The 12,166-nt window shown below is 41.9% G+C and overlaps 1 protein-coding gene across 1 annotated transcript in view; it reads right to left on the reverse strand.

Moving 5' to 3' along the window:
• Nucleotides 1-278: 278 nt before the first annotated feature.
• The window catches only part of LOC135080968 (E3 ubiquitin-protein ligase SH3RF3), a 42,730-nt gene continuing 30,842 nt past the window's right edge, over nucleotides 279-12,166 (reverse strand). The window contains exons 13-24 of the mRNA XM_063975690.1: nucleotides 11,425-11,571; nucleotides 10,846-11,042; nucleotides 9,517-9,650; nucleotides 9,122-9,400; nucleotides 8,871-9,053; nucleotides 8,081-8,344; nucleotides 7,431-7,545; nucleotides 5,378-5,457; nucleotides 4,966-5,159; nucleotides 2,955-3,050; nucleotides 882-989; nucleotides 279-510 (exon numbers count right to left, since the gene is read on the reverse strand). Coding sequence (XP_063831760.1) covers nucleotides 333-510; nucleotides 882-989; nucleotides 2,955-3,050; nucleotides 4,966-5,159; nucleotides 5,378-5,457; nucleotides 7,431-7,545; nucleotides 8,081-8,344; nucleotides 8,871-9,053; nucleotides 9,122-9,400; nucleotides 9,517-9,650; nucleotides 10,846-11,042; nucleotides 11,425-11,571 — 1,975 coding nt within the window. The 3' untranslated portion in view covers nucleotides 279-332. The remainder of the gene's footprint in view (nucleotides 511-881; nucleotides 990-2,954; nucleotides 3,051-4,965; nucleotides 5,160-5,377; nucleotides 5,458-7,430; nucleotides 7,546-8,080; nucleotides 8,345-8,870; nucleotides 9,054-9,121; nucleotides 9,401-9,516; nucleotides 9,651-10,845; nucleotides 11,043-11,424; nucleotides 11,572-12,166) is intronic.

Consider the following 12,166-nt stretch of genomic DNA (forward strand, 5'->3'; position numbering starts at 1 on the left):
TTTTCGTCGGCAGTTGATCAGTATGGGCATGTATGGGAGTGCGCACACTACGCCGATTCGATTTGGCCGATTCTTCATACAATTTAAAATCGGGCACAACTATCGGCCAACTAAAAATCAACGGTGTGCGCCTACTCTAATAGGCATCGTTTCCGAATTTTGTGAGTTGTCAAACGCTTTATCCCAGCAACACACGCCGATGATGTGACTATTTCGCCAACTGACAATTTCAAAGCAAGTAAAAATCGGAATTCACGGAGTTTTCAGGTTTTCAGTATTATTTTGGACTTATCTCGTGGAACTATTGGTTGGTTGACCCAATACATCGGCAGTCACTCGTGCGGACAACTCTGCACGAAGGAAGCTGGGAACAGCCCGGTGCGGCCGGTGCGTTGCAGCGTGCCTTTGTACCAGCCGTCGCCGCGCTTGCGTGATACCACCACTATGTCGTCCACTTTCAGTTCTAGCTCGTATTCCGAATTCGGCGGGTAAGGGACGATGCAGCGGAATCTGGAATAAAATTCAGTTATATAAGGAGGACAGATCAGAGTGCATATTAAGCTTGCAAACAGATTTATTTATTTATTTATTTATTAACTTAGATAACCTACAAGTTATACTAGATTGAAAGTCATATTATTACAGACATATCTTTTTATTTTCCGCTGGTCAGCCAGCTAAATCTTCACTGATACTTAGCTAAATTCAAAGATGCAATTCATTCAATCTAATTAGTTGACATTGAAAAATCAGTGCAACTAGACAATTGGTACAACAATCAACAAAGTTCTAGACTTAAGTTCAAGCCCAGACAACAAGGCTCAAAATAATATAGGTTCCTTATTCATTACACCATTTAAGGAGTAAGAAATCACACACACCTCTCTTTAACATTCTGCGAATGGTGGCGGTCTCTTCGCACCGCGGTCACGTCTAGCGACTGCGACTTGCGGTGCTGCGACTGCCACGGCCCGTCGTTGTTGGTTGAACTGTAACCGACGATTACGTTCATACGTGTGGCAGCAACAAATATGTGATTGTATTTATTTAACGCTATCCGGTATCGGTGTGGTTATGTGAAAAGTTTCAAGTGCAACCCAAAATCGTAGGACTCAAGAAGAATCCCTAGATTTACAATATGTATTAAAAGTAAACTTATATCATAGTGTATATTAATTAATAACATAGTGAAGTGAACGTGATGCGAGTGAAACCAACTGTGGAGTCGATGATGAAAGCGTCATACAATAAGCACAAAAACAAAACAAACAAAATAACACATTAATAAAAGCCAAAATCATAACATCGCCGTTAAATCTGTGACGTCTATTGTTATCCCTTTATTTTACTTTTTTGACTATTTCAGCAGGTAAACAAATTGTTTTATCCAGCATCTTTTATACCAGTAACAGTGCATGCAAATTAAATTGAATTAGTAGTCTTTATTAATATCAAACAAGAGCTCTTTACCTTGATAGTGTCTGATGAGAACTCAGTCGCCTTACCTATAACTGGGCCTACACCAAAAGTTGCGCTGGCGCACCCACGCGTGTTTGTATGGAAGAATAGTATAAGCAGCGCAATGTGGCGCAGACGCGAATAACGGATTTCGACACACGTCGCGAGGGGCGAATGTACAGTCGCGGAATGAAAAGGTTCGTCACCTTAGTGTCGGTTTTCGCTTGCACTAGGTACTGTAAGAGTCAAACCTGCCAACATAACCGTGCAAGAAACAGTGCTGCTAACATTTAAATAAATATGACGTTTGCTAACGAATAAGGTTTTGCTAGTTTATTTTTCTATCCCTTCAGTGCAATAATGTTACAAAATGTAGTTTTTTTTATTTAATAGATAATGGCAGGTTGAACCAACAAGAAGGTTTTATTTTATCAATCATAATAATCTTCTTGACAAGTTAAATCGTCAAACAACTTTGATCTGAATAATTTTGAACTTTACTGACGAACAGTTAAAGATTATTTTCTCTAACTCGAGATTATTCTGTAACATAGTTTCAAAAGGTAATATGTGCTCGCGATTCGATGAAGGAATCAATTTGAAAACTGACGAACCTTTTCATTCTGTGACTGTACAACACGATCGAGCTAACTGCGTACCTCGCTGGAATGCGACTCTCCCTCGCACTCACCTCGCGTTCGCCCCGTCCGTACCAAAGCGTCGACGTGACGTCACGACTGCCAGGTACGCAGTTAACTCGACTGGGTTATACAGCACGCCCCAGCTGCGTCAGTGGGCCTCAACCAACGTCGAATCATCCGGTGGGCTTGTACCGCGAGGGCGGGACAATGGTACTAGGGTCGAGCTTCAGTAAAGTCCGTCGCTCTAGCGATTCCCCCAACACCGACGTCCAATTCCCAAAATGTCCAACGGTTTCAAAATGTCCAATTCCCGGAATGTCCAATTCCCGAAATGTCCAATTCTTGAAATGTCCAGTTCCCGAAACGTCCAATTCCCAAAATGTCCAATCTACTATTATGATAGGTTTGTTAAATAAGTTCTCATAGGCTTTCTTTAAAATATTTAATAAATGACCATACTTAAATTTAAATAATCATTTATTTATTTACAAATTATTCTTTACTTTTTAGGTCAAAAGAAAAAAAAAGAAAAAAATATAAATAACTATTCATACTTGTACGAGTATAAAGTGCAGTAGGTACCAATTTTTTCTACGTACTTTTTGCAAATAATACTCTATGTTTATATGCCGATTTTGCAAAAACTAAACGCATTCGTACACACGACATTTTGGGAATTGGACGTTTTGGGAATTGGACGTTTCGGGAATTGGACATTTCGGGAATTGGACATTCTGGGAATTGGACATTTTGGGAATTGGACATTCTGAACCTGAAGGCTTTCGAGCTATAAGCCCGAACCGGCCAATAAGTCGAAGAAACCCGAATCGAGCTGCGCCAATGCTGTGTACTCACCGCGCGTGCTCATGGACGCACAGTACGGCGTGCTCCTTGTGGCGCCGCTCGGTGCCGGGCAGCGCGCGCAGAAGCTGCGACGGGCACGAGCCGGACCTGTGTTATTGTGCGATTAGTCGTCGACGAGTCAAGTGTTCGCTTTTTTAATAATCTCCAAGTTTTAATTGTCGGCCGTTTGGTGTAGTGGTTCGAAACGGACTACTATTCCGGAGGTAGCGGGTTCGATTCCCGCACAATACAAACATTTGTGTGCATGAACATATTTGTTTGTATTAGACTGGATGTTTTCTATGTATAATAAGTATGTATTTACAAAAAGAGTATTTAAGTATGTTTATATCTGTTGTCTAGTACCCATAGTACAAGCTTTGCTTAGTTTGTGCAAAATGTTTAAGGATATTAAAATTTATTTATTATTTAATCTGTGTGCAATTCGGATTCAGAGCGTGCATATGCCGAAATGCCAGCTAAAACTGAGCGGGCACGGCACTAAAACACGGGCGCGACATTTTAGTTGAAATGGAACGCGATAGTTTAAAATCATACAATCTGGATATTGTAAGGTTTCAAAGCTGGATCAAAAGCTGGAGCTTTTTTGATCTGTGTGCGACTCGGATTCAGAGTGTGCATATGCCGAAATGCAGAAGATGGTATAAGGTAGTGCAATAGACTATTTGACACCACCCATCAATTACGTATTTTTTAAAACGAAACGAGACTCTCCCATACATTTTGTAAGGCAATACAAGCAAGTGACGTCACTATTTTGTGAACTCAAATATACTACTTTTTTTCAATTACAATGCAGCCAAAAATGTTAATTTACAGGTAATTTAAAATTAATTAAGTTTTTAAAACCAGAAAGAAGTGTCTTTTTTTAAGTTATGATTTCCAATTATTGGGGGGAATGGTGTCAAATAGTACCATCAAGCTAATATTCCAGTTAATCCCTCCAAAAAAGCTTACATACTTGCTTGTGTTAGGAGAGGGTTCACAGCCCAGGGATCAAAATAACCCACTTTATGTCGTCTACATTTCAGCACACGAGTACTCTTTTGCATCGAAATAATTCCTGGACAAGATTCTTACATCATAGCTAGATTCATAGTACTCCTTAGGTGAGAATCTCATTACGAGAAAGATCTTTTTTTTGTAATAATCAATCATGGTGTAGGTAAATTGAAGCAACGAAGAACTGAATTCAAAACTGGGGATTCACTTGACTTGTCGATATTACATAGAGGTGTGAGGCGACACAAACGCATACAACGTGATGAGTGCTGTGTTAGCCCAACCGGTAAATCATTTTGTATTTCCCGCTCAACATTAGTATCTGATTATGTTAATTATATTATTATTATTAATGAGCAAGTTTCATTTATGTACTTTTATAAATACACAAATAATATTCAAGATATCGAGCGAGAAACACAGCAGCACACATAATGTTAACACACAAACGCATGCGTGCACAAAGCACAAACAATGATTGAGGATGGTCAGTGAAATAATAATAACATTTAACTCCGTTAAATTCCGAGAATTTTATTTTAAACTTAATCGAATAATGTTAATGTTCAGGACTTGTGTTCGTACAATTTATCCTGTAAACGCCTAAAAGTAGCACTAAAACGCACTCGGAATGAAGTCAGAAAAAAATTCATCGAACTTCACTTCAGGTAACTTCGTTTGATCACTCTGGTGGCAGAGATATCTTTGAGAAGTGTATAACGTCAATGAAGTTCTAATAGTCAGTGCCTTAGTATTTTTTTAAGGTTTTATTAACATTTTGATGCCATTGGATGAAGAAAGACCGCGTGCTTTTTCCGAACAATCTCCTTTAAAATGTAAATTTTTGACTTACGCACTGTTAGAACTTCACTGACGATAAAGTTGCTCTAAAAAAGCCTATCTGGAAGAGATCATCGATAAGACAGCCTTAATAATGCAGTCTCTTTTATTTTGTCTTGACTTGTGTAGTGTAGTGTTTATCTATCTATCTATCACTGACCTGACATGCACGGGGTGGTGTTGCGAGGCTAGGTTCAGCATCAGAGACGTCCCTGGCCCGTCTTCGAACACAGGATTGTCCATACTGTAGCCACTGGGAGGCGGGGACTTGCATTTCTTCATGGCTGCCAGCCGCTTCATGAGGCTAACGCCAGTCGATATGGACGACTTTTCTGACTTGGATTTCTCTTTTGACTGTTTGGGAAAATGTACTATTCTGAGGTGGATGTAACTTTGGTTATTGTTTGGTTATAGTAACTACGAGCAAATACTACTGCAAACACACAATACAGGTACTTTTATATTTAGAAAGTCGGCTGTAGGAATTTTATTCTGTGGTTTTCGGAAAAGCACACCGCTGGCCATAAAATCTTATTGAAACTGAATAACTAAAAAGTTTTTAAGTTACTTACTTTTTCAGATCTAGGGGTGTTTTGTTGTTGCTGTAGCTGAGCCTGTGGACTCACGCTCCAAGGGTATGTCAGCGGTTGTGCTGTTGACATAATTTAGATAATGGTGTAAGTAATTATTACAATTACAATATGAAACGTTTGTACCTTACAATGGACATATTGACACAACTTTTTATCTATACTAATATTATAAAGAGGAAAGATTTGTACCTATTTTTGTATGTTTGTAATGAATAGGCTCAAAAACCACTGAACGGATTTGATGAAACTTTACAGTATTATTGTTCATAATCCAGAATAACATATAGGCTATAATTTATGACGATCTGTGACAAACGAAATTTCACGCGTGTGAAGCCGCGGGCAAAAGCTAGTAATACATATATCAAAACGTAAGTTGATTCTGTTATCATAGAAATGTGTTTGTGATGTCACTGTCACAACTATACCGTCCTATCAACTTAAGCTGAGAATTGCATTTGTGTGAGTGATCGCCAAAAGTACGGTTAGTAAAACAAATACAAATAAAATTAATGTTTTATTAAAAGGAACTCCATAAAACACTAGCTACCAATTGGGCCGATGTAACGACACTTGACACATCCTTTTAAATAAATAAATAAATAAAAACAGGTCCTCGCTCAGCTTAAGCCAATTGCCAAGCCACGAAGTACCTCGACGCTGATATTCTGTGAGCACCGTTTAAAGAGAGGGCGTCCAGCCAGCCTTACAAAATACAACAAAAAGACAAACAAATTTATAAAATTACAAAATAAAAACAGACTTAAAACTTTTCGTTCACACCTTTAAAATACGTATTCAATTAGCATAAAATTTCTTTCACTTGCCTGCTTAATGGTTTTCGTACAGGAAATTCATTTACAGTAGGAGCCATTTCACTAATATTTGGAACACAATTACATAAAATTACACGTCTATCTGCTACCAGTACCGGGGGTGAAGTGAAGTATGTGAGCGGCAGGGAAGTGACGCGTGGCGGACGCGCCGCGCCTCAGGCCGCTTGCTATAAACTAGTATAAACCGGTTTAAACCATGCGCGGGACGCGCCGCGCCTCAAGCCGATTGCCACTCTACACTATCGGTGTGCACTCACACAAATGCAATTCTCAGCTTAAGTTGAGAGGACTGTACTCCGATTTTTAATTCGGCGAAATTCTGACAGCTGTCATTTTTTGACAATTCAGATGTAAAAAACCTTTTTCGCTTTGAATTATTAATAAAAAATATGAAATGAAATTACATCAAGTACAACTTACAAGAATGAATTATTGTTTGTTTTGTGAATTCAATGTACACTAATTTATTATGTACATTTTAGAGATTATATAGAAAAAAAAACGTGTTTATAACACAGTATAACAACATATTATTATCATAAACGAAAATATGTATTGATCATCAATCATCATTATCGTCATCATAATCAACTTGGATTATAAAATTGGCATGTTGTTAAATTGGCTATTATATGAAGCGAAGATTTTACTAATAAAAGAATTTTCATAAAAAGGTTTGTAACCTATGGATTATTGGCCAGGGAGTCCAGTAATAGAAAAACAATGTCCATAATTTTTTTGTAACTTCAAAAATATGATAATAAAAAATGACCATTTAGAAATGATCAGCACATTTTTAAGTCTTAGTTTTTCAATTGAAACCTTAAATTCAAGAAAGGTTTATTTTTTAATTTGTGAAAATGCTTTCCATTCTTAGTGGGAATGTTTCAATGTTGGCAACACTTCTGAAATGTCAAAATTCCATGGAATTAAAAATCAGACTATAATGAGGGCTATCGTTTTTATACTTAAGAGTTGGCACCCCTGGCGATTGACAGGACCTTACTCTACAGTGGCGCCATCTTGATGAGTGCAAATGCGATAGTCCTACCACTTTAGCGCTCACCAGTTGGTGCCACTGTCTTCGCTACTAGCAAGTGACAGGACCTTACTCTACAGTGGCGCTAACTGGTGAGCGCTAAAACGATAGCCCTCATTACTATTACTTTGAAAGAAGGTATAACTTAAATACGTACCGTTGGCGTTGGGCGGGGAATGCGCCCTGGGCGGCGCGTCGGGCGGCGCTAGGCTGCTGCTGGGCGGCGGCGCCTGCGTCGGCTTAGCGACTGCTGTCACAGGAGACGCCGTGCTCTGCAGACAACATTCTTAGTTAGAACTTTAGCACAATTCAAATACGTAAAGTCCAGTCGCCGAGCAGCTAGAATTTCGTCCAATGACCCCAAGCTACCCATCCTTATCACTCGCACGTAATTATATTGCTATCGCGACTGTGCTACCACTATGTGTGATCAAGGCATAAGTGTGCGAGCGTGACAGCAATATAATTACACTCAAGCGATAGGGATGGTTAGCTTGGGGTCATTGGACGAAATTCTAGCTGCTCGGCGACCGGACTTTAGTAATGCATTCCTCAGATCTTTAATTAAATCACTAAACTATCACGGGAACACGCCGCATCACATCGAGCGCTCGCCGCAACCATGTTGCGAGGCAGTAAGATCCATTTCCTTGTACCTTGTCGTGCTTGAGGCGCGGCGAGTGCTTGGCGGGCGCGACGTAGTTGCCGGGGAACACGCCGCATCGCGCCGAACGTTCGCCGCATCCTTTGTACCAGCCTTAGCAATGTGAGCCGTATTGCGAGGCAGTTAGATCCATATCCGAGTACCTTGTCGTGCTTGAGCTTAGACTTGTACCAGCGCAGCAATGAGAGCCGTATTGCGGGCTCGTAAGGTCCATTTCCGCATATTTTGTCGTGCTTGAGTCGCAGCTTTGTACCACCGTAGCAATGTGAGCCGTATTGCGAGGCAGTAGGATCCATTTCCTTGTACCTTGTCGTGCTTGAGGCGCGGCGAGTGCTTGGCGGGCGCGACGTAGTTGCCGGGGAACACGCCGCATCGCGCCGAACGTTCGCCGCAGCCTTTGTACCAGCCTTAGCAATGTGAGCCGTATTACGAGGCGGTAGGATGCAATATCGCGTACCTTGTCGTGCTTGAGTGTCGGCCTTGTAACGCCGTAGCATTGTGAGCCGTATTACGAGGCAGTAAGATCCATTTCCGCGTACCTTGTCCTGCTTGAGTCGTAGTCTTGTACCACCGCAGCAATGTGAGCCGTATTGCGAGGCAGTAAGATCCATTTCCGCGTACCTTGTCGTGCTTGAGTCGAAGCCTTGTACCGCCGTAGCAATGTGAGCCGTATTGCCAGGTAGCAAGGTGCAGTTCCGCATGCTTTTTTGTGCTTGAGCCGCAGCCTTGTACCGCCGTAGCAATGTGAGCCGTATTGCGGGCTGGTAAGATCCATTTCCGCGTACCTTGTCGTGCTTGAGCCGCAGCCAATGTGAGCCGTATTACAAGGCGGTAGGGTGTAGTTCCGCGTACCTTATCGTGCTTTGTAGCCAGTAAAGTACGACAAGGCTATGTGAACCGTATTGCGAGGCAGTAAGATCCATTTCCTTGTACCTTGTCGTGCTTGAGGCGCGGCGAGTGCTTGGCGGGCGCCACGTAGTTGCCGGGGAACACGCCGCATCGCGCCGAGCGTTCGCCGCATCCTTTGTACCAGCCGTAGCAATGTGAGCCGTATTGCGAGGCAGTAAGGTGTAGTTCCGCATACTTTGTCGTGCTTAAGTCGCAGCCTTGTATCACCTTAGCAATTTGTACCGCCGTAGCAATGTGAGCCGTATTGCGAGGCAGTAGGATCCATATCTGCGTACCTTGTCGTGCTTGAGGCGCGGCGAGTGCTTGGCGGGCGCGACGTAGTTGCCGGGGAACACACCGCATCGCGCCGAGCGCTCGCCGCAGCCTTTGTACCAGCGTAGCAATGTGAGCCGTATTACAAGGCGGTAGGGTGTAGTTTCGCGTACTTTGTCGTGCTTGAGCTTAGACTTGTAACAGCGCAGCAATGAGAGCCATATTGCGGGCTCGCAAGGTCCATTTCCGCATATTTTGTCGTGCGCTCGCCGCAGCTTTTGTACCGCCGTAGCGATGTGAGCCTTATTACAAAGCAGTAGGGTCTATTTCCGCGTACCTTGTCGTGCTTGAGCTTAGACTTGTACCACCTTAGCAATGTGAGCCGTATTGCGAGGCAGTAAGATCCATTTCCGCGTACCTTGTCGTGCTTGAGGCGCGGCGAGTGCTTGGCGGGCGCGACGTAGTTGCCGGGGAACACGCCGCATCGCGCGGAACGTTCGCCGCAGCCTTTATACCAGCCGTCACGGCAACGCTCCGTCACTGTATACACCGCTGTGGGACATAACAACGTTGTTATAATATGTCACTAAATACAATGGAGTCGGCCGTAGGAGATAAAACAACTTTATCATAATATGTCACTAAATACAATGGAGTCGGCCGTAGGAGATAAAACAACTTTATCATAATATGTCACTAAATACAATGGAGTCGGCCGTTTGGTGTAGTGGTTCAGAACGGACTACTATGCAGAGAGGACCCGGGTTCGATTCCCGGCCGGGCAGAAATTGAAATGATGAATTTTAATTCCTGTGACGGGTCTGGGTGCTACTATGTATAATTTGTATGTATTTAAAAAAAAAGTATATAAGTAGTATATCCGTTAAGCTAGCACCCATAACACAAGCATATTAATTGCTTACTTTGGGGCTAGATGGCGCTGTGTGAGATTGTCCAAAGATATTTATTTATTTATTATGTTCATGCCCGTTACAAAATTATAGATCGTATCATCCACGAAGACGCGCCCCACCAATTTATGGTCGAGGGAAGCGCGGGGTGCGGGGAGTTAGATCCGAGCAATCCGAGCGTCATTATTGTAGTGCGTGTGCACTCATGGATAATTTAAATTTAGCGTGTACAGATAAAATTCAAATATTAGCGGAAGAATGGTGGGGCGCCTCTTCGTGGATGAAACGATATACAGGATGGAATTTTGTAATGCCACCTGGAGGGAAAGTACTCTTAACATTGTAGAATTTTTTTTTCTCAAATAAAACATTCCTTTATTTTTTTAAAGAAAAAGAACTGCATTCAAAGACTTCCAAAAATTTGCTTGCCACACCGGTTATCGAACCAACGAAAATCTGTTAAAAATTACACCTTGTATTTTTATTGTATCAATCGTTAGGGTTAAGTATAAGAATCCGGATGAAATCTCTCTAACAAACTTGATAAATCAAATGAAAGGAAAACCATGAAATCTTAAATTAGGTAGTGAATTTTACAAAAATTTACGAATATCTTTGAATGCAGTTCTCTTTTCTTTTGAAAAATAAAGGAATGTTTTCTTTCAGTAAAATTTTCTACCTACAGTATTAAGAGTACATTCCCTCCAGGTGGCATTACAAAATTCCACCCTGTATAATAGATATTTGAAATACAGGCCCCATATTCTACTCTTAGTCTCTACAATTGATTTTGAACCTTAACACAATGTCACAAAGCTCAAAATCATTCGTCCCACCTCCTTTCTTCAACTCCAGCTCGTCTGGCTTCTGCGGCTTGTAAGGATACAGCGCGACGTAAGCAGCGGGCAGCGGCCGCTCGTTACTGCGCGAGCGCCGCCGTCGCCTCTCTCGCTCCCTCTCGCGCTGGCCGCCGTCTCTGTCCCGCTCTGGCACGTGGTCTAGTAAGCTGGTGGTGAGGATCTCTGCTGAATGTCTGTGAAATAAAAATGACTGATATTAGAACCTTTGGCAATCACAGATGTGTTCAAACTTTTGACTATGTTCATATATTGGATGATTAACTCTAGTACCGCAGCTAGACTACTTACGAAGTTGGCCAAAGTTGATAATGCAGATACGCACTTCATTTCGCTTCGAGCAACAAAACAACGCCCGATTTTCGATTGCCGTCGGTGTAAAGAGCCCGGGACAAAGGGCTCAAAGCTTTCTAAAGTTTGAACACGAAGAGTTTGACTATACTATTCGGCTAACTTCAGTATTAAATAGAAGCGCCAAAGCAAGTAAGGTAGCTGAGGAATAACCCATATCGTATTAGTGAAGCCCGTTAGACGATTGCGTTAAAACAAATCATTCACCTGTTCTGCGTAGCGTGCGATCCTTGAAGATGCTCGGCCGGCGTGAGCGAGTGCCGCTTGTCGCGCGCGCGCCCCGCGTATTCCTTGTGCGCAGGCGACAGCGCCGCTTGTAGCCCTAGGCCGAAGTTGAGTAGGGAGTCCGGCCCACTAGATATAGATAGATAAACCTTTAATACACATATGTGTAGCTTCTTATGTAATTGTAATACGTGTTTATTTTTAACAAAATTCTGGTGTATTGTCGCTGATCATAACACTGAAAAAAATGTTTGGTGACTGCTTACACAACAAAAGTGACCACCGAACTAAGTGTTAACTATAACCAAACTAAGTCTAGCTCACTACAGAATTATTTGTTTAATTTACACAACATTTTGTTTCTAATAACCAAAGTGTTCGGTGGTCACTTTTGTTGTGTAAGCAGTAACCAAACATTTTTTTCAGTGAACAAAAGCTAATAAACCATAAAACATCACACACATCACAACCACGGGTGGATGTGAACATCGCACGACCGCGGTGGAGGTGATGGCAAGTGTCGTCAGCAGACTTTACACGCAAAATGAAGTAAAATTGCCATTGATCATTATGCTAGAGTTGCGGGTTTCGGTAGCTTGCGTGATATTTAAACACAGCTTGCAGTATGAATTCAGGATTTATTTCAGGAGCAAGGAGAAATTAATTTACAAAACAACTTTCAAAGCTAGCGCGTTAAAGTCGTTCCGTTCAGCTTTGAGCTAAG

This window comes from Ostrinia nubilalis, chromosome 19 (assembly GCF_963855985.1).
Source record: "Ostrinia nubilalis chromosome 19, ilOstNubi1.1, whole genome shotgun sequence".
In the NCBI taxonomy this organism is placed as follows: Eukaryota; Metazoa; Arthropoda; class Insecta; order Lepidoptera; family Crambidae; genus Ostrinia; species Ostrinia nubilalis.